The 27675-nt window shown below is 39.0% G+C and overlaps 1 protein-coding gene across 7 annotated transcripts; it reads left to right on the top strand.

The window, feature by feature from the left end:
* Positions 1–2643: 2643 nt before the first annotated feature.
* LOC121656175 (vinculin-like) lies at positions 2644–27513 on the top strand. 7 transcript variants are annotated; one of them, XM_042011261.1, is made up of 24 exons: positions 2644–3085; positions 9666–9736; positions 10571–10721; positions 11285–11393; positions 12373–12495; positions 13593–13753; positions 14045–14047; positions 16348–16438; positions 16604–16751; positions 16906–17059; positions 17324–17499; positions 18523–18713; positions 19088–19114; positions 19397–19596; positions 19871–19999; positions 20136–20285; positions 20418–20526; positions 20666–20968; positions 21493–21617; positions 21886–22071; positions 23142–23318; positions 24338–24541; positions 24934–25038; positions 25712–27513. In XM_042011261.1, exons 1-24 carry the CDS (start codon positions 2918–2920, stop codon positions 25856–25858), a joined length of 3408 nt encoding a protein of 1135 aa, XP_041867195.1. In that variant the 5' UTR covers positions 2644–2917; the 3' UTR covers positions 25859–27513. The 7 variants fall into 7 exon arrangements, with proteins under 7 accessions (XP_041867195.1, XP_041867196.1, XP_041867199.1 ...); XM_042011262.1 differs by lacking the exon at positions 14045–14047; XM_042011265.1 differs by lacking the exon at positions 23142–23318.
* Positions 27514–27675: the final 162 nt, after the last annotated feature.

Below are 27675 nucleotides of genomic sequence, written 5' to 3'. Positions count from 1 at the left end.
TTCAGAAAAAGTTAGGTGGTGTCTGCACTCTTCCTCAGAAGTGTCATCTTCTGAGGAAGACTGAAGATGCCAGTCAAAACATGTCAAGATAAAGCAAACATCTTCCACCTTACTTTTGTCTGAAAGAAGAAACTGTAAATATATCTGCAGATGTCTTGCCTTTCATGGACTTGGCATGAAGCCAGACCACAGCTGCTTTCCTGTTCCTGAGTCAGTCAAGTTGACTTGCCTGTCCTGTTTGCTGTCATGCCCAACCCCATCAGAGGGTCCTGCAGTGTGCCCAGTTTCATTTTCTGATTCAGGCCCGTAAATAAAAAAGCATCAAATAATAAAATAATCCTAATAAATTGTGTGAATCAAACAAAACGTATTGCCTAAGCAACATATCAACATTAAAAAGTAAAAGGGTTGTCTTCCCTGGTATAAAAGCTATTGTTGTTGCAATACACCTGACACATAGGGCTGCACGGTGGTGTGGTGGTTAACACCGCAGCCTCACAGCAAGAAGGTCACTGGTTCGAGCATAGGCTTGAGGGCGGGAGGGTAACTCGAACCTGGAGGGCAGTGGCCTTTCTGTGTGGAGTTTGTATGTTCTTCCCGTGTATGCGTAGGTTCTCTCTCGGTTCTGCAGCTTTCTCCCACTGTTCAAAGACATGCATGTTACGTTAATTGGTCACTCTAAAATTCTCCATAGAGGTGAGTGTGAGCATGAATGGTTGTTTGTCTCTCTGTGTTGGCCCTGCGATGGACTGGTGACCTGTCCAGGGTGTACCTTGCCTCTCACCTGCTAAATGTATACTCCAGCTTACCTGCAACCCTTAATGGATAAAGCGATGTAGATAATGGTATGGTATAGTAGAAAATGATACAGCTATATTTTTATAGAATATTATAAAAAAATTTATAACATATTATTTTATAAATATTTTGTAGAATAGATGCAAAACAAATTAAAGAAAACTGAAATATCTTTTAATGTTTTTTTTTAAGCAGCAAATGTTATATATGTGGGAAAGAAATGTGGCATTTTTTAAATAATTTATGCAGAAAATGTTAAAAAGGTTTATTTATTTACTGTTTTGTGAAGATTTGTGTACAGAACTGTGCAAATTAAAGCAGTTTTAGTATTTTTCTGCACAGTGGTGAAGCATCACATTTTGTCGCAGCCTGTGACTTGCACCTCTCTTTTTATATATCTCCAACACCCACACCTAACTCCATAACAGAGACGTTTCACAGAAAGGCTAGATTCATTGTAGTCTAAGCATCTTAATATGCTGTGAGCAACCACAACTCAACTGGTCATAACGAAAAACACACTTAAAAATTTCTCTAAGCAACCTCCTGCAATGTTTTCTATCAAAGTCTGTTTGGACAAGTCAACATATACAGACAGTCCACAGCAGGGTTACAGGAGCCAATTGGAGTCTGTCCTGCACCTCCTCAATTACTAACAGGCACCAGTTTACTTTACCGCTTCTTTTACTCTGTCTCAATCCATATATGGATTTGAGATGCAGCAAGAACAACTTTACTCCTCTTTAGGACAATTTCTAACTAGAGGAGATGAGATGAGTTGATAGAGCAGATACTGGGTCTGTTCCATCCAGGAGGGCTAGAGTGTCCAGTCTGTCTGGTTTGGTTAGCACCCTCCTCCAGTCTCTTCTCTGAACACATTACACACACCCACGCACACACCAACCACTCTCACACACACACACACACACACACACATGCACACACCAACTCTTGTTATAAATACTGCTGTTTTGCTGTTGGGGTCTCTGGTTTCCTTAACACAGACTCAGATTTCAGGAGTGGGAACAATCTCACCAGCAACAACACACACAAACACAAGAAAGAGGGAGATAGAGAGATAGAGAAAGAAAGAGCGAGACCAAACCAGTGCTTTTAAAGTGGAGTGTATGACAAATTTTACACTTCCTGTAACCAATATTGTTTTACATGTAATGTTCACACAGTTTAAGTTCAGCTTTTTAGATGGGTGTTGAATCATTTAACAGTTGACCATTAAGTATCTTCAGTCTCAAAGTAAAATAAATAAATAAAAAGCCGGGGAAACAGTGTAGGCCTCCTGGTGCTGTGTGGTGATCACTGAGACTTCTTTCAGCTTCAGCCAGCAGCAAGCTGAATCCTTAGTCTTTATTTAGACCTGGACATTGAGGCCTGGAGACATGAACTCCTGAACCACCTTTTAATGAACATAGCTCGAATGTCAAATGTAGGTTTAAAGCTGCATTAAAAATCATCACTAGAATTTTCTTCTACATAACAATCATAGATCCCTCTTTTCTCCATAGATGTGGAACTGACCTTTATGAGGCTGCAGGGAGCAGCTTTACGCCACAATTACGCCTCTAACCTTTCCCTGTTGTGGATGTTGCACTACCTCCCCAACCAGATCTTGGGATTACAATCTCTTCACATAAGGGTCATTAAGTTACCCCAACACTTTCCTTTTTGGGGACACAGGCATGCATGACGTAATTTGTGAAGAGATCTCGTTTGCAGTGTGTGTGTGTGTGTGCGTGTGTGCGTGCGTGCGTGCGTGCGTGCGTGCGTGCGTGCAGAGAAAGCGTCAGTGCGCACCGATACCATTTCGCTTGGCAGATATGTTCCTCCGCTGTGATTGGGTGGAGGGCGGCGATTCCTTCTGTCACGATTTGGGTTGCTCCCACCGGAGGATACCGACCGACTGAGTCCAGCCTTTACCGAGGTGCTCATCAGAGGAGACGGTGCCCACCAGGAGGAGAGGGGTTCATCTCAGAAGGCTGGACTGACAGCTCGTTATTTGTCTGCCTGCGTCGGCGAGGAGGTGAGGAGAGAGGGGATATCATCAGTGCTGGAGCGACCAGTCGCCTTTCTTCTGTCAAGGCTGCGGTAAAAGTCGTTCACGATGCCGGTGTTTCACACCAAGACCATCGAGAGTATCCTGGAGCCGGTGGCCCAGCAGATCTCCCACCTGGTCATTATGCACGAGGAGGGGGAGGTGGACGGTAAAGCCATCCCGGATCTGACAGTGCCGGTTGCCGCCGTGCAGGCGGCAGTCAGCAACCTTGTGCGGGTGAGTCCAGAGTTTTGAATCAGGGCGTCACTTAACTGTAAGGTAAATGGCATGAAGTGCCTGCACGCAATGACATTTATCAGCCAAACTTCCAGTCCACTGAAATGTGCATTTCTGGAGGCTGACTCGATCACTGAGGGGCATGACAGCAGCTTTTATGCTTTAATTAATTTGTGTTATTAATCACAAGAAGAGCAAGTTATAAAGCTGTCTAGGCTATATGAACCTTTCCCTTTCTTTTTTTATGTTGCTTTCAGATATATAGCATGGAAATCCCAACTTACTCCCCAATGAAATTATATAAAACTGCCATGCACCCAGATGACGCTCATGCATGTTTGATCAGCTCCTGCAGCAGGTTTTGTGCGTCTCTGTCAGTGAGCGTCTGTGCGCACCCAACACATCAACGCGACTTGTGAAAACTTTACCCAGATTGAAAATCAGATGGCAGCTGAGCTTAATGAAGTTTCTAGGGCGGAATAAATTAATGCTGACTGAATTAATAAGATGCGTTCTTCTGTTTGGGATCAGTAAAGCGAGAGATGTCACTTGTCCAACAGCAGGAGGTGTGTTTTATGATTTTGCGCGCGCAGTTTGGTCAAGCTGAGCCTATTAGGTGCAGGTTTTTACTGTTTATTTAATAAACTCAGCCATAATCACTCTGAAGATATACTCTGCAGTTATTTAATATAATGTTTCCAACTTCTTCCACTTTTCTCTGCTTCCTTGAGTTGAATTAGTCGTTTTGACCAGCAAGAGCAAAGCCTCCTCTGTGTGCACTGCCAGGAAAAATCAATTTAGTTCACATCATTAATGCTGATCCCCGTCGTTGTTATTGATGCAAGGATAATTTGGCTTCACCCACTTGGGAGATATCAGCAGCAGACAGAATTAAACATGCATTCACTCACACTATAATAAGTAGAGAAAAAAAGGTGAAACATCCTCTCAAATGAAGTGGGAGGAAAATTATTTCATTGTGATAGCGAGTTGAAAGTACTACTATATCCTTCCTTGAGTTGACTAAATCCAAATAAGCATTAGAAAGATTTTGATACAGCATAATTATGCACAAACATATTTGACAGAAATTTAAGTCATATATTGTCTGTTTTTGTCTTTGTTTCTTAATTATTACAGGTAATACAGTCATTATTCAAAACAATCTGTTCCTTCTTGACATAGTCTGCAGATGTTTTGAAACAAAACATAGAATTAATGACTGAATAATTTACACTTGTTTCACCTAGGGCTGCTTTTTGACATGTAAGGACACACCAAACCGTTTAGATAAATATCTCAGTAACTGTTAATGAAAAGGACTGCTCAGTTTAAAACCAAATATCATGACATGTAATAATGAAAAATCCCCTCCTGTGCAGTACAATGCAGCTAGATTGAGTCCTTGATGTCCGTGCCTCCAAGTACCCTTTTTCCTCCTGTCCTTGTGAATCCACTCAGTTGATCCATCTAGACAGTGAGCAGAAGGAGGCTAATAGCAGCCTCGAGCTTGTCTCTATATCAGATGATGGAGATTTGAGGCTGCTGGATGAGACCGTGGAGTAACACAGGAAGGAGAAAATGTTTACAGTATAAGGCAGATGGCTAAGAAAATGACACAAACCAGGAAAAACAGGTTGCAATATGAAGTCAGAATGTTCGCATTCATTTCTAAAAATTACTGGTGTATTTTTTGTGAAGGTATTTAAGTATTTAGGCTTTCTGTCCTCAGAGACACTCTTAAAAACAACTTAATTCAGTGGACGGGGAGAAAATCGCTTTGATGATAGAAGCAAGAGTGAAAAAGTGGGTGACAAGATGTTGTTTAAAGAAACCACAAAAGATGATTGAGATTAGAGCTTGGAAAAAGTGTGGTATTTAGTTGCTGGGTAGATAGACTTAATTGGATGTTGAGGACATCCAAAACTCAAACAGACACACTTCTGTGTACATATGCTTTATTTTAGAATGATGATTCATTTCTAACCTTGTTCTGTTTAAGCTAACATCGTTTAGTGTACAACAACATGTCAACACCACCACAAGAGTCTCACTGCTCACTGATACAATTACACTGTTAACTCCATCCAGGGTGGGCTAGCAATGGGTGGTACATAGGATCTGGGTCACTGAAACACTTAAATGCACTTAAGATGATGTCAATCTGTTTGAGGTTGTGCGTAGGCTGATGCAAATACAACTAAAGATGTAAGAGATGCTGCTGATGCTTTTGTTTTAAAGTGTGAGCTTTTTGAAGTTCTCCTGATAATAGAGCTGCCTCAGTGGTGTAAGTGAAGTGTCTGCTCCTGAAGGAGTCAACATAGACCCTGAGTATGTCGGGGGGAGGGTGGGGAAGAGGAATAAATAGATTCACCGTTGAGTGAAGTAACCACATACTGACTGAACAGGGCGTAAAAAGACGGAGAAGGGACATGCAAAGAGCAAGACTGTCGACTAAAACAGTCACAAAAATTATGTTAGTAAAGAAGAGAAGAGTTGGAGAGAGGAAAAGAAATAACTTTCAGCAGCTCTCAACTGTCTCTCTGCAAGGAGGGAAAAAAGGTTGTGGTGTTTTTAGACCACCTTCTGCCAGTGGTCCCTCTGTCCAACCCATTCCTCTGCAAACACACACCAACTGAATTCTGGTTGCTTCACCATGTAGAATATGAGACATTTTTTCTTTTTCTTTGGCAGATTTGGGATGAGTTTTTGTTTCTAATGGTTTGCCCCCTGCTTCAATTAGCCTTAAATCCACCCCAGACTGTAAGAAGAATTCTAACATTTTTACTTAAAGTGCTGGTTTGTGGAACTACTGGAAGGTTTAATTGTGTGTTGTTTGATGGACTGGCAACCTCTCCAGGGTGTACCCTGCTTCTTGTCTAATAGCCACTGGGATGGGCTCCAGCCCTCCCGTCCCACAACCATGCATTGGAATAAGTAGGTATAGACAATAGATGGATGGATGTTATTTAAAAGAAAAAAATATTTTGTCTTTCATTAAACAATACTTTTGGATTAACAACAGATGGGATGACTGTGTGATATGAAGGCAGTCACACTTTAAGATAAACAAAAATAAAAATTTGTTTCAGTCTGCAGTTCTCTCAGCCTCACAGGCCGTTTTAGCATTGGTAAGCATTTTATTTTGCTTTTTAGCCCATATACTTAACTAACCTAACATGCATGTTTTGGGACTGGGAAAAACCAGAGTACCAAAAGAAAGAACATACACATGCACAAGAACAAGAGTCAAAGTGCTGAACACCACACAACAGTCCAACTAATGGACCATTTATCATTCATGTACAGTCGTGCTTAGCACCAAATGTGAAATAAATTACAATTTCCCTGCAAATTCGTTAGATTTGGAGCTTTACATTTTTAACTAAACCTCAGGTGTGGTGGAGCAAAAAGCTGAGCCAAAAGAGAAGATTTATTTCTCTATAACACTAAACCAATGGTCAATTTCTAGTTTGAAAAGATTAGTTGAATGACTATTGCATTAACCACTTGGTATTTTAAATTTAAATTTGTTTATTTATTGGTTTATTTTTATTTAGGCTTTTTTTATGTCTTACCTAATGCTGTCAAATGATAAAAATCTTTAATCAGATTAATCACAGCTTACAAATAATTAATCATGATTAATCACTATTCACAACTATGCCTGAAATCTTTTTTTATTCTTTAAAATTTTTACTGTTTTATATCAACAGAAAGAGCCAATGCTTACAAATATTTAGTGTTAACTTACTGTAAACGTCAGATGTCCAATGGTATAAAATGCAGCATGTAATGTACTTCTTTATGTTTTTATGCATCATCTCAATCATGTTCTATATCATGATGCAGAATTCCTACAGCATCATCTCACCAACTGTCTCAAAAATCACCAGATGGGATGAATGAAGTTAAATAGTCAACACTGATACAGAAACTCTAATAATACTGATGATCTGGCTAAAAACACATTTTTCCTTTTATCATTGAAGTGTAAGAGTGCAGCAGTAATAAAAGTCCTACAGCTGCATCACCCAAAGTAAACAACTTTTGATAAAAAAAAAATATATATATATATATATATATATATATATATATATATATATATATATATATATATATATATATATATATATATATCCTTGGCCGTTTTTCCCACTTTACAATATTCACTATTCTTTATTTGTCTCCCTTGGGGAAAATGTGGCTTAGTTTAAATGACACTGCTGCACAATAAGAACAATGAAAGCAGCACAAAAATAAAAAATAAACTATCTAAGACAATGGGACAAATAACAATAAAAACAGATAAGAAAGTCCACTTGCAAAAAATGCTGACTAATAAATGTTCATAGGTTTGTTGTTGGTCTGTGGTCTGATGGTTAGGTACCCCTGATGGAGAACACTGTCTAACAGGTGGATTGAAAATCACATCCCCTCAAGATATAAATGTTTCAGTATGTCATCTAGGTTTGAACTGTTAGAAGTGATTTCATATGACACAAAATTCAATACAAATCAAGCTAATAAAAAAAGAGTGTACAAAACCTTAATCAGAGCTGATGATGGTAAAGCTGTGATAGAAAACTATCTGTCTGTTGATGGAGTAGTATTTTTTAAAATTGTACAACCACACACTCATCATGCTTCACTCTGTGTCCACCAAACCACTCAGGAACACATTAATAATGTATTGAATAATCAATAGCCAGCGTTGCTGTTTACAGGAAACTGTAATCTGAAGGGTTCATAAGGGTGTGCTCTACTTGTAGAGTTGCATTCCTCACATTTGGAAGCCTCACATATTTTTTTTTAAAAAACAGAATCTCACTGAGACACAATGAAGTGTTCAGGTTATTTTAATTGTGCCAATTTACTTGTGTTAGTGAAAAAAGGAGCATGGCATGAAATAATATATTATCCAGCTTCATTTGTACAGGGGCAACAAAAAGCTGGAGGACCCAGTAAAATAGCTTATTGAACCAGAATGAGACATAATTCCAGGAATAAGTCCAGGAAGTGGCTTCTTCAGCTACCAGTTGATGAAGTGTTGTTTTTGGTCAAGGAGATGTTTCAGTGGTAAACATTGTAAACACTGCCTTGTCCAAATTATTCACCAAATTCAAGATGAGCTTATTATTTTCATGAAACAGTACAATGTTTCAGTTTCATTGCTGGTTGTATTTTGTATGTTTTATTGTGAATAAAAGATTAGTTAATGGGATTTGGAAATTACAGGATCCTCTCTTATTGACATTTTACACAATCTCCCAGTTCTTTTGGAATTGGAGGTGGAAGTTAAATGGTAAATTCAGTTATATTAGAATTTAAATCACATATTAAAACAACATATTTACCAAACAGACACAAGACAGAAGAGCATGTGTTGCTTCACTCACTTTATTACTCTTTAGCTTAAATTAAATTAAATTAAAATGGTGATCTTGACAGGTTCCTACAATATAAGTTTTATTCAATGTTTTGTAGCTCAGTTGGCAGAAATGTAAAATTTATCAAATTTAATTAATTTTTGTTGCTAACAAGCATAACCTCTAGAGATTATATTGATTATTGATGTGCCAAAAAACAATCTAAGTGTGTGGCCAAAATAAGAAAATACCAACATCAGTGATGTCAGTAAATGCTAAATTGTGTAAAATAAAAAATCACACATGAAGCAGTGTGTGATGCTGGATGCGAAGCGCTGCTGTTTCCTGAATCTCAGGAGGCAAAAAGCCTATTAACCAAATTTCACTGATACAGCAACAAGAGACTGATGTCATCATCACACTGTAATTGCATCTTCAAGCATGTGTGTGATAAGGTTTGTTTGTCTATATTTGTGCAGCCTGTAAATCAGGAGCCAACTGTACACAGGATCCAGCGGATTTGCTGAGACCATTTGCTCATATTTATTTGGTTCTTTGAGGGACAAAACTTTGTTTTAGGTTTAGACTCAGGTGAGGATTGGAGGATGGGGTTATTGTAGTTAGAGTAAGTTTAGGGTTAAGGGGCTGAGGAATACAATGTGACAGCAGAGAGTAAAACAGGACATGACTGTGTGTACAGGCGTGTAGGTGGATGCATGCCTGTGTGTGTTGGTTGTACTTTTAGTTTGAGAGCAATGTTTTTTAATCAGTTATGTGATTGTATGAACATCTGCAAAATAACTGAAAAGTATCTCCGTTCTATAAACTTGTGTTTTACTTGTTCAGTAACAACACAAAAACCATAGATTCATCTTTACCTTGTCCTGGATCTCATCTGTGCCTAGCTTGATATTGAGAATGATTATACTTCTGCATAATATGAGGATGCACTGAAATCAATTGATGATTAGTCTGAAAATTCAAAGTGCTACTGAAGATTAATATAAACCCGTTGCCCTGACCTGCCTCCATGCAGAACAACTGACAGCACAATCGGGCAGAGATATGACATGCATGCATGGTTGACATAGGTGCAAATTGATAGACACTCATTCACCCTTCAGACTATTAATAGTGCTCTTTAAAAAAATGAAAACATTCCCTGTCTTGTTGCAGCTAATGATATTAGAACAAATCTGTGTTTGTTACAGGTGGGTAAGGAAACAGTTCAAACCACAGAGGACCAGCTGATGAAGAGAGACATGCCTCCTGCTTTTATAAAGTGAGTGTCTCTGAACTTCTGTGCATGCTTTGAATGAAGGAACTCTGCTGCTCTCTCTCCCACTCAAAATAGCAAAAATTATGGATATGAGCCATTTTATCTCAACAAACAGAGAACTTGTTAAAAAGAGGATTCCAGACAGTTTAATGTTTGGAAACGTGGCTTCATTCCCAACTGCAACAAAGACCCACTTCTGAGGCCGAGTTTGCATGCACATCCGGCTTCAGAATCCAGACCTCTGAGAGGCTGTTAGCTGTTTTTCAACTTGCATTCAAAGAGCTGACATTAACTTAGTGTACAGGCTGAGAGCTGGTCAGCAGCTCTGGGACTCAGACACCAGCCAGTGTTTGCTCGCTTGTTTGTGTTGCATTTGTGTGAATGTTCATACACTAACCAAGTAGTTACAGTAACATCATTTGTTTCTAACTCTGCTTATTTTTCACTTTTCCAATTTGTATTGCCATTTCACAAAAAGGTTATAGATCTTGAGCAGGTCCAAATATCCTACTGCTTTTTTGCTGCTCCCTCACGCAAACATGGGCCACTACACCGTAAATCTTGCTCACAGGGCTTAGGAGAGGGCATGTGGGAATGTGAACCTGCCTAAATATAGACGAACTAGCAGCCATTGATACCCTGACCAAAGGGGTCAGAAAGAGGAGGGATTGAGCTTTATTTGAATCCTCTTAAATTTTATCACCTTCTACAGGTTAATCACAGACCAAAGAAATATTTGGTTGTATGTTTCATTTTCTATGACCTGTGCTTTACAAAGTGATTGATTTCAGCTACTGATCAATATATGTGTTGACAAAGCCTGATGTGTGTTTTCAGGGTGGAGAACTCATGCTCAAAGCTTGTCCAGGCGGCTCAGATGCTTAAGGCCGATCCGTACTCTGTTCCTGCACGGGATTACTTGATTGATGGATCCAGAGGAATACTGTCTGGAACCTCCGACCTGCTCCTCACCTTCGATGAGGCAGAGGTGTGCGTTTTGTGCTTTGTGTGTCTTGATGCTCGATCTTTATTCAGAGATGCTTTGGAATCTTTCAGAGAAATGAAGCTTTTTATAGCAGCTGCACAGGGTAAGGAAGAACTCTTGGAGCTTGGAGCTGTAATGGAGGCTCAGTTGCAGTTAGATCTAATCACTGAGATCAAATGACCTCCCTCTGTCATAACTCAGGATGGGTTTGTGTGTGTGGCTGGCTTTGTATGTGTGTGTTTGTGTGCATGCACCCATATACTAAGGTCCAATGGCAGAACCGTAAGTGGAATCACATTAGGCACGTGATTCAGCTCACCATGTCTCATCACTAGCCTAATTTTTGAAACAGCAACTTTTCTCAGTCACAAGACATACATCACAAGACTACACACACTCACACACGCACACTCAGACAAACAACAAATTTACTTCATCAGTGTCTACAAAAAGCTCATTTAGCCTATGACTGAATTTAGCTGTTTTTGTAATAAAGTTAAACGTCAGTCAGCCACTGTTATGCTTTTTACCTGTCATCTCACCTTTGATTGTGTGTTGTGTTTTAGGTGCGTAAGATAATCCGTGTTTGTAAAGGAATCCTAGAGTATTTGACAGTAGCTGAAGTGGTGGAGACCATGGAGGACCTCATCACATACACCAAAAATCTTGGGCCAGGTCAGCAGAATTTTTTTGTTTAAAAAACAAAAACACAAACAAACAAGCAAACAAATTTTGTTGGATCCAAAAAGGTTCTAAAAATATTAAAACTGGGATAAAGTTTTGAATACTGTGACTAAAGGGAGAATCACTAAATTCTATTTATTTATCTGTTGGAGCATGTTTTATTCAACAAATCTTTTAACTAAAAATGAGTATTTAGATTTTAGTTTATGTTTGTATTGCTTCTACTCCAAGTGAGATTCCCTCAAAACACAAAGACCATCAAACCATCTGCAGCATCACTGTGTCAGCAGTGATATAGCTTCTGAACTTCATCCAATAGAAAGCTAAATTAAACTTTAGATTTTTGTCTGCTGGTCAGATAATACAAGAAATTTGAATATGTCAGATTTGAACTATGAGAAACACTGCATCTTTTTTATGATTAATCAAGACAATAATCAGATTAATTACTATTTTTAATAATTATATTTGTAAAAATTATGAAACTGGTATACAAGAAAACAGTTCAGATCGCTACTGTTGATTTTGTGATTTCATTGTAAAGATTTGGTTAATTTAAAAGTTGTTTTTTTTTCTATAAATCTTCAGATTAAAAATCCATCTGTCACGATGGAAAACTACATTTACCACTGACTGCTTTAACACTAAGATACTGTGAGTGAGTTTTTACTGGCAGCAGCTATAAATAAGCTATTTATCATCAGAGGCATCAAGTTAATTACATTATCAGTAATAAGCAGGAGGAAATCTGCTCCCAAGGTTTCTTCACACTGGACTGATGCAACCCTGCAAGACAACAGTGGCTCACAAAATAATATTTCCGTTTGTGGGTAAATTCATGTAGCTATAACTGTGTTAAAACCAAAGTCTCTCACAATTTCTACTATCTGCCCACTGGTTGGTTTGGATGTTGGCTGCCTTTAACTCTCACAGGAGCATAAATCCTCTTAATTTTCTCTGCTTTCCTCAGGGATGACCAAAATGTCAAAGATGATTGAGGAGAGGCAGCAGGAGCTGACACACCAAGAACACAGACAGATGCTCATCAGCTCCATGAACACTATCAAAGAGCTGCTGCCCGTTCTTATCTCAGGTGTATATGTGTGACTTTGTGTGGGGATATGATAGGCAAGGTCATTGAGCATCCACCAGTTGTTATAGCAACGATAATAATTACAGTCATTAGTTGATGCATCGCCCACTAGCAGCTCTGTGAGTGTCTGTGTCACTGCATTGTGCACCATGCAAACATGCATTTTTGATATAGTTGTCACAATAGTTTGGATCAAAAATTTATTCTTGTGCATTAACAAATTATAATGCAATCTAATCTAATCCTATCATGTTCTATAAGAACAAGAAACCTTGTAATTATGAAATTATGACTGATAGATGCACAGATAATTATCACCTGATTCAGTTGCTCTCATCAGCTCTGCAGAGGTTTTTAGCATCATTTGTTTTAGATTCACAGCCTCAACTTGACTATGTGGTTCACCTCTATAATTATTGCTGGGCTATACTGTATAAAGTCACAACGAGGAGAGGTTTTCACTGAAGTAGTATATAGTACATTCAGAATGTACTCTACGTTTCAATCACCAAAAAAAGTCAAAGTTAGTTCCTTTAGGAGCTGATAGAAAGAGAGTAGAATATTGAATTTGGATTGATTAATTGTGCTGAAACATTACCTGGAATGAGTGCCAGTAATACTGTTTTTGTTTAAGTTATTCACAGAATGACTTCATCAACTTCTTTTTGATGATAAATAACACTGGCCACTTTGACACCAGTGTACCTTATCTAGAGGTGGTGTCCCATATTTCCAGTGAAAGACTGATGCCACTGATTACTGCATGGTCCTGCAAATTGTTGGTTTCATTATTAACTCATGTCATTCACTATGTGATTGATAGGCTGCTGGAAAAAAATCATCAAGTCTGTAGCAGCTGGTTTCCAAACACTAGATATGTAGCACAGTGTTTTGCTGCACCTCATTCAGTTTCCTAAATTTCTTAAAATGGCCAGTTCTACATCAACACTAAGTCTGAACTTGGTGTGTACAAGCACTGTTTTAAAGGATAATAGGCTGGTATCTTCTGTTAGGGGTTTTCAAATAAAAAATGTCTTTAGTGAATAGTTAATTCCGCTACAACACTGATATTATAACAAGTTGTTTTCTATCTTTAGCTATAAAGATTTTTGTGGCAACCAAGAGCAGTCGAGGTGCTGGTGTGGAGGAGGCAGAGAGGAACAGAAGGTTTACCTTTGAAAAGATGAGCGCCGAAATCAATGAGATCATAAGAGTCTTACAGCTCACCACATGGGATGAAGACGCCTGGGCCAATAAGGTAAAAACCCATTCTGCATATGAATATTTTTTATATCACCTAAACTAATATATCAATAAATAAATATGAATAAAAATCCTCAATTACTTAAAGCATATAACCACTTTTGCATTGGAGAGCCCGTTTGACCAAACGTACTATAGACACACTCCCACTGAGCTGCATCTCTGAAAAATTCACTCTTTGTTTTCTGTTTCTACTTTTCTTTTTGTTCGCTATTATAACTCCTGGTTTTTCTTTTTTTTTCTTTTCTTTCTTTACCTTCCTCCTCCATTCTTTTCCTCCCTGTAGAAGGTAAGCCTGTTTCTCTCCCCCTCTGCAGTTTTCAGCATGCGAGTGTGTTTGTGTTTGTTCAAGAAGGAAACCCGTCCTCATGTTTACATAGTGTATATCTGTCATTCAGGTATGCAACAGTAAGTGTGTGATGTGTTTAAGGCCACCAACTGTTTGCTGATGTGATAACGTACAGTGCACATACTTCATCACTACTGTATAATTCTGTATGTGCATCTGTTTGTCTTTAGATGTCCATTTGAGAAAAATGGCTTGAAATAGATAACAGTTGTCTTTCATTTTATTTTATTTTATTTTATTTATTTTAAATAGTAACTGATCTGTTTTCAGTTATGGCCTTTTCTTTCTTGTGTTGCTCAGTGTGTAATACAGTTTGCAGTAGAATCAGTAATATGCTGTTTCAGCAGAAAATACATTCTTGGAAACACATTTTTGGGTACCAGTAAGATTTTGTTTACAGGAAAGGGCTAACCTGTACCTATGCATGTTTCTCTGCACACAGCTTCCTCAGACAATAATTTGTGTGTGTGTGTGTGTGTGTGTGTGTGTGTGTGTGTGTGTGTGTGTGTGTGTGTGTGTGTGTGTGTGTGTGTGTGTGTGTGTGTGTGTGTGTGTTTGCTGTGGAAAGACTGCACAGTCAGTGTATGAGCTTTGATAAGCATTTACTGTCAGTGTGTGAGAGAAACCACTGGCACGCTATGACTGCTGTCCTCTTGGGTCATGAATTATAGAAATAAGCTGGTTGGTGTCCAGACACATCCATAATAGATGAAGCGCATTGAACGATTCCACTTATGCAGTTCATTCTTGCAAGACAAAAGCTTTTTTTCCCTCCACATGGTATTAAGTAGTGGAAAAGTTTAATTCAGTATTTTAGGTATAAGGTGGTTGAACCTCATTTAATGATTAAATTTCCTCTATATATTCAAGACTTATCTTCAGTAAAACACCTGCAATTTTATAAAGAATAGCTGACAATCCCACAACATGAAGACTTGTGTTATTACAAATTATTCATGACTGCGTTATGGATTAATATTCTCAACTGCAACTCTTTTTTCCCCCAAATAAACTGTTTCTTTGTGTATGTAAAGTCCCAACTTTTGGAAGGATAATGCATTAGTTGATGATTAGTTCATATAAACCCTGTGTGCCATTTGAAGTAGAACAGATGCAACATTTCACATATGTCGAACTTAAGAAATTAAATTTACTGTATTTTATTAGTATTAGCTGTCACCAGCAACAAGAGTTTTACCAATGTTTGCAATATTTTTGGCAACTTTAACACAAAATGGTAGAACAGTCCATAGCTGATCAGTTAACTGGCAACAGATCAGCAACATGATCTGGTCCAAAAGAAGAGCATCCTAGAGAAACTTAGTTCAACAGTTTTGCTATCACCGACTTCTGAACACCAGCATTAACTGTCCATGATATTTGGGTCTAAGGGTGATAGTAGATTTGACACAAAAATTATTCATTTGGAAATCCTTACATGTGTTCAGGAACACTTTTGTGTACAAAAAACAACTTGAAACAGGCTAAAATGAGAAAAATTCATAGTAACAAGGTCAGTAAATGATGCATTATTCTCTGTCCTTGAGCTTGTTTAAGGTGGACTGAGGCAAAGCTACCCTGAAATCTGGGATATTAGGATTTTAAAATTGGCTTTGGAATATTATGGATGCTGCATCATCACAGCTAAAGAGGATATAACCCACATTTACTTGTCATTAGCAAAGTGTTCAAAAGTCAGCATCAGTGATGGCGTGTTTCTGTCCAATAAAATGAAAACTAATTGAGTGGTTCATCTTTCAACTTTATGTTGGAATTATCATATGTACCCTTCAGTTTATGCATTAAAACAATATTCATCACACATACACCAGGTGTGAATGGATCTGAATGGGTTAAAATAAATGACAACACATTGGTAAACATGCAATTATTGCTGTCAAGCAATGAATATGTGTTTCCATTTTTCATATGTTGTTGTGCTACTTTAAGCAAATATAGATATGCAGACTACTGCATATTAACAAATGAATTTCAAATTTACTGACTTCTACATGATGAGACAGTCATGTCTAAGGTTTTTTTTTTTTTTCATTTCATGAAAGAGCAACAAAGGATCCTAAAAGTGTCTGAGGCATGAAGAAGGTTATGAAAGTTAATCTTACAAGTCAAAGATCAACAATTAATTAACTTATTTTACATAATACCAAATAAAAAGTAGGTTTTTTTCTGTTGCAGCTTTAGCAACGATTAAAAACATCTGTCTTTACTATTCTCCCCAGGACATGGAGGCTTTGAAGAGGTCTCTGGCTTTGATTGAGTCAAAGATGGTACAGGCTAAAAGCTGGCTCAAAGACCCTCATGGACAGCCAGGTAGCTGTTTTTTTTTGTTTTGTTTGTTTGTTTGTTTGTTTGCTTGTTTTTTTTGTTTTTTGTCTTTTTGTTTGCTTCTTCTGGTCTGTTGAGCCTTCAGCGAAAACATTCACTTAACACTTTATGGTATTAACAATGTCCTATGGGCCTCCTTTTTGTTCTCAGGAGACCCTGGTGAGGTGGCACTTCGTGTGATACTGGATGAAGCCGGGAAAGTGGGAGAGTTGTGTGCTGGGAAAGAGAGGAAAGACATACTGGCAACCACTAAGGCTCTGGGACAAATGACTGACCAAGTTGCAGATCTGCGAGCCAGGTAGTGTATTTATACAATTAAATTGGAATTTAACTGTTTTTTTTCATACACTCTTCTTTACTTGGCTTATCTTATGTTATCTGAGTGTTTTCTTTTTTTGTTTTTTTTTTTTTTCTTTTTCTTTTTATTTTGTTGTTGTTGTTGTTTCTCACAGAGGCCAGGGTCCAACCCCAGGGTGTGTGCAGCGTGCAGGCCAGTGTTCTCAGGGCTTAGATTTATTATTTGGCAAAGTGGATAGTGCTGCACACAGACTAGAGGCTTTAATCAACGCCAAGCAGGCCATTTCCAGGAGGTTGGATGCTGCACAGGTCAGAACAACATCAGAATAATCCAGTGAATGGTACCATCTAACTGCTTGATTCATCCTGCCTGAGTCTCTTTTGTTAAGTTTCTTTTTTACAAAAGTGGTTTATAATTTTTAATTAATAATCAAAAATTAAATAGATAAGAACAACAGCTTATTGTTATTATTTGATGTCTCATTCTCATCCTTGAAGCTTGTGATGTTGTTGGTTAGATTCTTATTTACTTTTTCATCAGATGGAAATTGTGTCACACATATGCATTATTAGGCATGGCTGGCTGATCCTAATGGTGGTCCTGAGGGGGAGGAGAACATCAGAGCACTACTTGCAGAGGCCAAACGCATCGCCGATCTATGTGAAGACCCCAAAGAAAGAGATGACATCCTGCGCTCCATAAGCGAGATTGCAGGACTCACTGCCCGGCTCGTGGAGTTACGCAAACAGTATGCATTCCCTCAAATGACACATGTATCAATAGTAATGTATTATGAAGACTTTATGTCATTTTTAGCCCATTTCCTTGTAGGCTGAGACTGCAACCACATACCATCAATAGGTGGCACATTTTGCCTGCCTGGAAAATATGTTGTTGCCTGTCAACCTTTCGCATCAGTCCTACAAAAAGGTTTCTGAGAGTTTCAGTGTGGTGTGACGTGTATTAACCCTTTTAAAACCAGGGATGGGATGGTACGTGTCATTTTACATTTCCAGCAACGGATTGGGTGTAAAAGGGTGATGGAGGTTGACAACATATTAAGGAACAAGACTGGGTAGAGTTTGAAGGAAAATACCACCTAATGAACAACAGACTTCATTTGCTCCTCTAAAAGGTTTATAAAAAACAGCAAAAATCAGCCACTGTATACAATATATGAATTTTTTGTATTGCAACGTTATTGGCGCATATAAAAACTGCTGATATGATCAAAGAGGATAAAAACTTGGGGTTGTGCCAGGGTAAAGGGAAAATTATCAGGCATTCTCTAATCTGGAACAGGAAGTACTTTTACAATATGTAGCTCATAGATATATCATCCCTTTGTGATCCTATAAGAACTAACTGTACAAGGCCAGAAAAGAAGTTCTACACTTACTGAGTCTCTGATCTTTTAGATTAATTCTTTTGTTTTTCTTACTGTTTTTGACTGTTTTTAACTTTTTGAAGAGCACAATCCTTGACTTGAACTTGTAACTTTACAGTTGTTTTTTTTTAGGACATGTATGTCCAGTAGCAACTATTCATAAAAACTTTATCTTTATTTCTAATTCAAATGAAAAATAAATGTCATCAGTGGTATTTCTCTTTCAAGTTGCCTTCTGATTGGGGTGAAGTTAGACATTTACTAGTTGATGGATTTAAAAGGCGTATTTTAGGGTTAATTTCTCCTCTATGGGGCATTCATTTTTCTTTTTTGTTTTCTTTTGCTTTTTGTTTCCCCCCTAAATTCTGTGTGTTCCTATATTAGAGGTAAAGGTGACACTCCAGAAGCCCGTGCATTGGCTAAGCAGGTTGGGGCTGCACTGCTGACATTGCAGTCCAAAACCAACCGAGCCGTGGCCAACATGAGACCAGCCAAGCCTGCTGTCACTTTGGAGGGAAAGATGGAGCAGGCTCTCCGCTGGGTGAACAACCCCGGGGTGGACGACAGAGGAGTAGGTAGGCGGAACACAAGGGCAGCTCTGAATAATCGTATTAGTATGTTCACCCTCCATCCCTTTTATGAGCTTGTGCGGAAGACAGCTGTAGACATGGGTGCACTTTGTGTTTTTGCATTTACTCAGCAGTTACTTGGCAGTGAAAGTTGTGAAGTGTTTGTGGACCATGAGGAAACTGTCTTATTCAGGAAATTGGTGTTATGTAGTTGTACTGTAATGTGCTATTTCCTCAAATGCTCCCAATGACTTATGCATTAATCACTGAATGATTTACTTGAGTTACTTAAGGTATTGCGTTCATGTTTTGTTTTACTGTCTTCGTGTTTTGTAATTTGATTGTTTCCTCTCTTCTCTCACGCTTCTGTATGGGAGCAGAGTGTGAGATGATACAGTGGAACACAGGTACCTGCCTGTTACAGGCTGTGCCAAACACTATAGATGTTGCCTATATACTATAAATGTTAATAAAATAAATTACATAAATTACTTCCTGTAAAATTTTAAGGTCAGCATGTACCACAAAAACAGCACTGCTTCTAATTTACAAGAAAGATTTCTAAACTATATTAATCTAATAATAATTAATTAATAATTATAATAATTATTGAATCTGGGTCTTTATTGAACTACAAGATGATATTGAGTCTGTACATCTGGAGTTTTACCTTTTATGTTGCTCTGCAGGTCAGGCAGCAATCAGGGGGATGGTTGGTGAAGGGAAGAGGCTGGCAGGAGGCCTGTTGGGCCCGTATCGACAGGACATGATTGGGCGATGTGACCGAACAGAAGCACTGATGACATCTTTGGCAGACATGGCTGGCAAGGGCGAGGCTGAGAATCCTCATGCAAGGGCTACAGCTGCACAACTACAGGACACCCTCAAGGTATCTTAAAATGTCACAAATGCACATGAATCTACAGATTATTTTTTGTGCTCAACTCTAAAGTTATAGGAACTTAGATCACAGTTTTCAAATATATAAAACATGTCTGGCTTAAAACTATAAGTATAATCTTTCCATGAGGTAAAATGGTGCAGCCATAAAATTAAAGAAGGAAAACAAAATCTGAGTGTTCAGAAAGTGTTGAGCGTTATTGCAGAAAGCATCGGTAAAGGACTCCATCTAGTGGACAACTGCCTCTCTCTGCTTTGACCAGGACTTGAGGCAACATATGCAGGAGGTGATGACCCAGGAGGTATCAGATGTTTTCAGTGATACCACCACCCCAATCAAGCTGCTGGCTGTGGCTGCAACTGCTCCACCTGATGCCCCCAACAGAGAGGAGGTCAGTAATAAACAAAAACCTTTCCCCAGTAATTTATTCCCAAAGCCGTTGAGCATTCTTTTCACAGATACTACACCACAATTTGTTTATATTATGCTTGTAGAGTGTTTATGCCAATAAAAATTGTCTGTAAAAGGTTTTTGAAGAGCGTGCAGGGAACTTTGAGACCCACGCAGGTCGTTTGGGAGCAACTGCAGAGAAGGCTGCTGCCGTGGGAACAGCCAATAAAAGTACAGTAGAGGGCATACATGCTGCTGTGAAACACGCCAGGGAACTCACACCACAGGTGTGCCTGTTTGCTTTGGTGTGCTTGATTTGCATGATGACATAAACTGGTGAAGCATGTGACTGTCAAACACAATCTAAATGTGACACATTAATATTACACTCAGATGTCACACATTATGTAAATGTCCAGGTGACCTCTGCTGCTCGGATTTTGCTGAAGAATCCAGGTAACAAAGCAGCATATGAGCACTTCGACACAATGAAGAACCAGTGGATTGACAATGTTGAGAGACTCACTGGTGAGAAATTTTGCAGCTCTGTCAGTTTTACATTTTAAATATTTCAGTATTATGCATAACAGTCAGTAACTAGGAGATGTTCTAAGTTAGATGTGGTGTGATTAAGAGAGTTAATGTGTATTTGTGTGTGTACCCTTAGGTCTGGTGGATGAAGCCATCGATACCAAGTCTCTGTTAGATGCTTCTGAGGAAGCTATAAAGAAAGACATCGACAAGTGCCGAGTTGCCATGGCAAATGTTCAGCCCCAAATGCTTGTTGCTGGGGCAACAAGCATAGCAAGACGAGCTAATCGGGTCTTGTTGGTGGCAAAGAGGGAAGTTGAGAATTCTGAAGATCCACGTTTCAGAGACACTGTGAAACATGCCTCAGACATCCTCTCACACACGATCTCACCCATGGTGATGGACGCCAAGGCAGTGGCTGGCAACATACAAGATAAAGGTACTGAGCAAATTGGCAAGGTGTGGTGTGGGGGACCGGACCCAAGATGCAGAACCAGGCAGGAGGAAGGTCAAGGGAGGTGGTAGATGTTAAGTAGTCCTAAAAGCAAAATAAATAAATAAATAAATAAACAAATAAAAAAATGTAAAAAATCACTTCTAGAGTAGGTTACCGGAAAAACACAAACCAAAATGGAACAAGACAGACTGGACTGGGGAAAAAAACTATGAAGACAAGGAAAAAGGGACAGTGCAATGGCAATGATCTGGCAGAGAACAAAAGAAATCAGTGGGTATTTACACTAACTAAATGAGGAGCAGATGGAGCATTTCAGCAAAGTAAGGCCAGGTGTGCACTGAACAGGAAGTAATGAGAACTGAAAGCCAACGGAAACTAAGGAACAGAAATAAAGCCGAAGCAAAACCCCATAAGTCATGACACATGTATGTGTTCAGTACATTGTATGACAAAAATAGACAAAGTTTTACTTCTTGTTTTATCCGTCTTCACAATTTTCTTCTCAGCTCTACAGAAAGCATATTTGGACTCATGTCTGAGGATCCTGGCTGCAGTGGGAAAAGTTAGAGAAGCCTTCCAGCCTCAGGAGCCGGACTTCCCTCCTCCACCTCCTGATTTGGACCAGCTGCATGTAAGGACATTTCAAGACTAATTTAGCTTTTAACTAGCATTGAATGAACAACCAATTTGCCATGATGACCCCAAACTCAATTTATCTTTCAGCTTCTAATTGAAAACATGTTAATTTTTCTTACTAATATTATTCTTTTCCTCACATATAGTCTATTACAAAACTGTCATTTATTCTGCCACTATGTTGACATATGCCACCTTCTATCTGTCTATCTGTTGGTCTATCACTGTCTGTATCTCTATCCCATTGTGTGTTTATTTTCCAGGTTAGTGATGATCAGGCTCCACCCAAGCCCCCATTGCCAGAGGGTGAGGTGCCTCCGCCTCGGCCCCCTCCTCCAGAAGAAAAGGATGAGGAGTTCCCGGAGCAGAAAGCTGGTGAGGTGCTCAGTGAACCCATGATGGTGGCAGCCAGGCAGCTGCATGATGAGGCACGCAAGTGGTCAAGCAAGGTCAGTTCACACAAACACACAGAGCTCTATTGGGTACATATTTAGCCAAATCTCTGTAAGAAATATTTTATTGTTGTCCAGTTATAATCACAAGACATCACCTTTTCTCTCTGCTGGCTTTGAGACACTTGTCCAATGAAAAAGTGCCTTTTGTATTTAGAGAAAATCTTAATTGTGTTGATTCTGAAATGTGGAAATCAGTGGTTCGATTCCAATTTCAGAGGATAACTGGAAACTGTCATCTGTTAAAGCTGAAGCCATGTAAAGTTGTTTATGACTTACACATTACACACTTACTTGGGGGGAAAGAATCCAGCTTTCTATCCCTAACAGAACAAAAACATTATAAGTATAGGGGTATCTTTGTTTGTATTGATTTAGCAATAGTTCCTCTGTATAAAGATACCACTGCTGCTGCTGTCTTTTATGAATTGCATAACCATTTTCCCTTCAGTAGCGCTCCTGACAGTTTTTTCACAACTGTTTTATGATCTACACATTAAAGGTCTCTTTGGAAATGGCACAAAAATATTTTTGTGGCACTGTGTCACACTCAGTTTCCCAGTACTTTGTTTCTTATAACTAAAATAGAGATGGCAGCCTCTAGTTTTGGTTACAGTTAGGCCTTGTTTGGTTGTCCTTCATAACGTGTCAACGCAGCCACCATCTTAGGCACATCACAAGTCTGTTGCCTTCCCAAACACTCTCCCCCCACACCCCCACCCCCCCCCCACCTTTTTTTCCCCTCCACTGAAGATATTTTGTGTCTAAGCATGCAGTTTCACCCTGTCCATGCTCCTTCACTATGCTTTTCTTTCATCCTGAAAATCTCCTGTCCACTATTCTTCCATCCAGTGTCTCTCATGCTATACTAAATGCCTCCTTTTCCCATGCTTCCTTCCTTCCTGCCACACCTGGCTTTCTCCTATCCCCTTTTCCTTTTTTCCCCTTTTCCTTCTCTTCCTCCTAACCCTGTTGCCCTTTTCTTTCCCCTCTGTCCAAATCAATCCTCCTCTTCCAAACCCCAACAATCCCCACACACCTCCCTGTCCTTACCCTGCCTGGCCCAGCCTGAGGATGAGGAGGCAGTAGAGGAGAGGGAGGTAGATGATGAAGATGAGTTTACTGATGGTGAGGATGACTATGAGCCAGAACTACTGATGATGCCATCCAACCAGCCTGTCAATCAACCCATTCTGGCAGCTGCCCAGTCTCTCCACCAGGAGGCGCGCAAGTGGTCCAGCAAGGTCTGCACAAGTACATGCACATGAGTGCACACACAACCCCACGTGGGTCAGACAGTATTTAAAATAGATTTCCAGTGTTTTGAGAATCTGGGAGACTTGAACAGTATTGTTTGACCCTCCCCACACACACACACATGCACGCACAGCATACCCACGCATGCAAACAGATAAATGCAAGTCTTGCAGGACAAGAAACAACTCTCTGGAGTTCTAGCTGACAGTGACTGCGGCTGTGCAAACAATGAGCTCTGCATCTGCCACTACCATGGAAACCACCACCCAGCTGTGGCTGCTGTTTTACTCTTCTTACATTTTACTCAGATGGTACATGGTTGAGACTTGGATATGCTGATGCCATGCTAAAGCTGCACGACAGGTCAAGGTCTGTGGGAATGGCAATTGTGTTTGTTGCACCACAAACTGGTACTGGTTTCACAAGTCCCTCCTTTCATGTTCGTGATTAGGTAAACTGGTTCAAAGGAGGAGCCAGGCACTCAGTCATTCTATTTTCTTTATTGTCAGTCATTGGTTGTGCGGCCAACCTGTGAAGCCAAGGATGACAGTTTCCCAAAGACTTCTGGGTGATGTAGCTCTGACGTTAGACTGCTTGCTTACGCAGTATGATCACTTGCTTCTGCTTCTTAATGTCAGGGTGTGCACTAATCACTGTAAACATCATATCACAGGTACTAACCCCAGGTAGACTGTGATGTAAGGACCATAGTTAAATAAAATTTCATATCTTCATCCGTGACTTTTGGAGAATATAACTTGCATTGACACGTGCATGAAGTGTGCTGCTAAACATTTATATTTAATGCCTGTTGTGCTAATCAAATTCATTATCACAAAGCACTAATATTAGATAAACATTTAATAACATTATGTTCATTGTCCTATATTGGAAAAATGTACAGAAACATGGCTCATGCAAAATATTTCCATTCTGACCTTTTATCTAAAGCAGCGATCTTCTGATCACATCTCTTACTGCTTCCTGCTCTGCCCCTTCGATACAGGGTAACGACATCATAGCAGCAGCCAAGCGGATGGCCCTCCTGATGGCAGAGATGTCTCGGCTGGTGCGTGGTGGAAGTGGGAACAAACGAGCGCTGATTCAGTGTGCTAAGGACATTGCCAAGGCTTCGGATGAGGTGACAAGACTGGCAAAGGAAGTGGCCAAGCAGTGTACTGACAGACGCATCAGAACTAATCTGTTGCAGGTAAAAAGACACCCAGACAGACATAAAGGTTTTCTTTTGTTTTTTTTTTTTCTATCTGATTATTTTCTTTTTATATCTGGCTTTTTGAAATTTCAGTAAACATTTTTTTATCATGTATAATTTAAGCTATTGATGTGACTTCACCAAAAGGACAGAAATGACTAAATTCTTGTTTAGTTTGACACAATAAATAATTATGATTTTGAGTATTTAAAACCAAGAGTACCACAGAGGAGCAGAGCCTCTCAAGTAAGACAAAGAACAACCGATGGAGCAGCTAGTTTGCTAAATTTAACACAACATGCAATAGCATGGCAAACATATCTGCTGTCAAGGATGATTCTCTAACAGACACGCAGGTTAATCCCAGTCACACTCTCTCCTTTCCAAAGGTCTGTGAACGAATTCCTACCATCAGCACTCAGCTGAAGATCCTGTCTACTGTCAAAGCCACCATGCTGGGACGAACAAACATTAGTGAAGAGGAGTCAGAGCAGGTAAACGCACAACACACATACCCAAGACAGATCGTAATCAGTTCTCTGTTAGCAGAGATTTCACAACTCAGAGCATCTGCCCATCCAGAGTACAAATTAAATTTTAAAAGCTTATTTTTCCCCAAACTCAAGGCCACAATCCCACTTATGTAATCTTACTGCTCTATGTGCTGAGTTATCAGTCTGATATAACTGGAAGGATGTAACAGATGGAACTGAAAGTTGTGTTTTTCTATGGTGGATGGCCAAAAATTGACACTTCAGCATGTAAAATGGAGAAATGTAATTTAACTAGTTTGTTAGGCAGATTATTATTCTTCTGTCTGAGCTGCTGCTTGCCCAGATGTAAAACAAACTTTCAGAAAACAATATTTTCATTATATCCTTAGTTTTTATCAGACAGTGTGCAAAGTAGTTTAAGACTCTACATCAACAAGATTTTACACTGCTATTAACACATGATGTACAGGTAATATATCAGTAATCAAAGACTTTTTTTTATCTCAAGTGCTGGAAAATAATCACTTTTTCTTAGTTTTAAAGCTTGTAAATCTTTTCCAGTACATCCCCCAAAACCTGCAAAGGAGTATAATATGCACTCTGTTAACAGAAGTATATCCTCTGTTGTTACTTCATCAGTAACTACTTCACTTCAATCTGTTTCTCTTACCAGGCCACAGAGATGTTGGTCCATAATGCCCAAAATCTGATGCAGTCTGTGAAGGAGACTGTCAGAGAAGCAGAAGCTGCCTCCATCAAGATCCGCACTGATGCAGGATTCACCCTCCGCTGGGTGCGGAAGACCCCCTGGTACCAATGAACATACTTGGACAGTGACACCAGTAACACCCTTAGCCTGGCATCAGTAGCACAAACCTCGATTTAAAGTAGCAACACATGCTCTCAGGATGAGAGAGCCCTTCAAACGTAAACTGCAGGATTTTGAGCCATTTTCCACTGTAGTCTGGGTATGAATATCAGGAAGTATAAACTTGATATCATGCAGGTTTTATTTATTGGAGTGAGTTCAGCTTTGCTCTCCTTTACCTGCAACTGTAGAATCACGCAGGGTTATCTGAGACAGTTTCTTAATATATATTTTTGGTATGTTGTGTTACAAGACTTTATCTAAATCCCAGGTATATATTTTTTGCATGAAATTTTTTCTATTTTCTGAATACAAATTCTGACATTAAGATACTTAATTGTGAGAGAATGTTTACTTTGCATTGCTTTTTTCAGTAAGAGTTTCTTATTGTCCGCTGTATATACAGTTATTTGATTTCTTGATAATACTCAGCTTTGTTCACTGAGTTTGACAGTAAAGTGTGGAGTTATATCTGAGCTGATGAGCTCTCCTCCCTTCATGTTTACTTATAGTAATAACTAACTGAAGCTCTATGAATTCAAAGGTGATACATCATAGAAGTCATTGGTGAGGTTTATACTTGAATAGGTAGAAGGTTTTCTGGATACACAAGGTAGAGGTGATAAAAACGAATGGTTGTCAGTCATAGTTGGATAAAGAAAATGATAAACGTTTTGATATGAATGATAGTAAAGTTAATCCAACATGTTTCTGATGTTTCTTAATGCCAAAGGATTTGTCTTACCTTACTGTTAGCTTATTACGTCCTCTTAACACTGAAAATCCAGGTTATTACAAGTAAGAATGCAGACCACTTTCTTTAGAGACTCTAATAATTTCTGAGGTCTGTTATTTTCTAGAACAAAAAAGATTTATGAATTCTTTTTCTTTGCTTAGCATTATTTAATCTTCTTGTAGTGCTTTGTGTCAGCACTCTCTGTAACAGTTGACCTGTTTGGGATTTTTTAGAGATTTTTGACTGCCTTCCAACACTCGGTTTCCCTGTTTTTAGAGGTTTTTTTCTCAGCAGCATCGTATTCTGATTCTTTTTTCTTTTTTTTTTAAGATGACCCCGGTGGTTTGAAATAATTTCTATTCAATAGCGGGCATTTATGCCAGCTTAGTGATTTTTTTTTTTTTTTTTTTTTTACGGGGGTGAGGGTTTAAACCAAACATTGTACGGAGTGTTAGTCTGAGATTTAAGAGAAAAAAAATCTGATGTCATGTACGTAAAACCAGATCAGTGAATGCATATTTTCATTCCTATTACAGTAATTTTTTTTAAAAAAAACAATGGCTGAGTAAATCTAACTGTTGAATTGAGACTTTCTGTGTCTGTGTGTAGTCTCTTCACTTAAACAGTATTAGCGAGCTGTCCCTGTGATGTTAGGGACGGAGCTCTGAATAGCAGCACAGAATGTTACCTTTATTTTTAAGTTTTATTTGGGCCTGCTGAGCATGTAGTCGTCACTGGCCCTTCACAGAGAGCAACAGGGTGTAGAGCTGTGTGTACTTGATGTGTTCATTCACACCCTGAATGTATTCTGATAGCCTCTAGCCCCGCAAACACATCTGCTGTGCCTTGGAAGAATAAATGACTATAATGAGACTGGAGTTGGCCTCTTGACTCACTTTCATTTTTTTTTTTATTATTATTTTTTAAGTACCCAAACAAAAACATAATAGGGCAGAAAGAAAGTGATGCTCTCAGCAATGGATATCAGCATGTGGACAAGTCTTGACATGAATTTTGTTTGACACCTTTTGTG

The sequence above is a fragment of the Melanotaenia boesemani genome, chromosome 16 (assembly GCF_017639745.1).
Source record: "Melanotaenia boesemani isolate fMelBoe1 chromosome 16, fMelBoe1.pri, whole genome shotgun sequence".
In the NCBI taxonomy this organism is placed as follows: domain Eukaryota; kingdom Metazoa; phylum Chordata; class Actinopteri; order Atheriniformes; family Melanotaeniidae; genus Melanotaenia; species Melanotaenia boesemani.
Note: the sequence above shows the minus strand (reverse complement) of the source record. Positions and strands in the feature narration are given on the sequence as shown.

Coding starts and splice junctions, on each gene's coding strand:
- LOC121656175 (XM_042011261.1), top strand. CDS start 2,918: ATGCCGGTGTTTCACACCAAGACCATCGAGAGTATCCTGGAGCCGGTG. Junction 17,060..17,323: donor GGAGGTTGGATGCTGCACAG/GTCAGAACAACA, acceptor ATGCATTATTAG/GCATGGCTGGCTGATCCTAA. Junction 22,072..23,141: donor CACGCAAGTGGTCAAGCAAG/GTCAGTTCACAC, acceptor TGCCTGGCCCAG/CCTGAGGATGAGGAGGCAGT.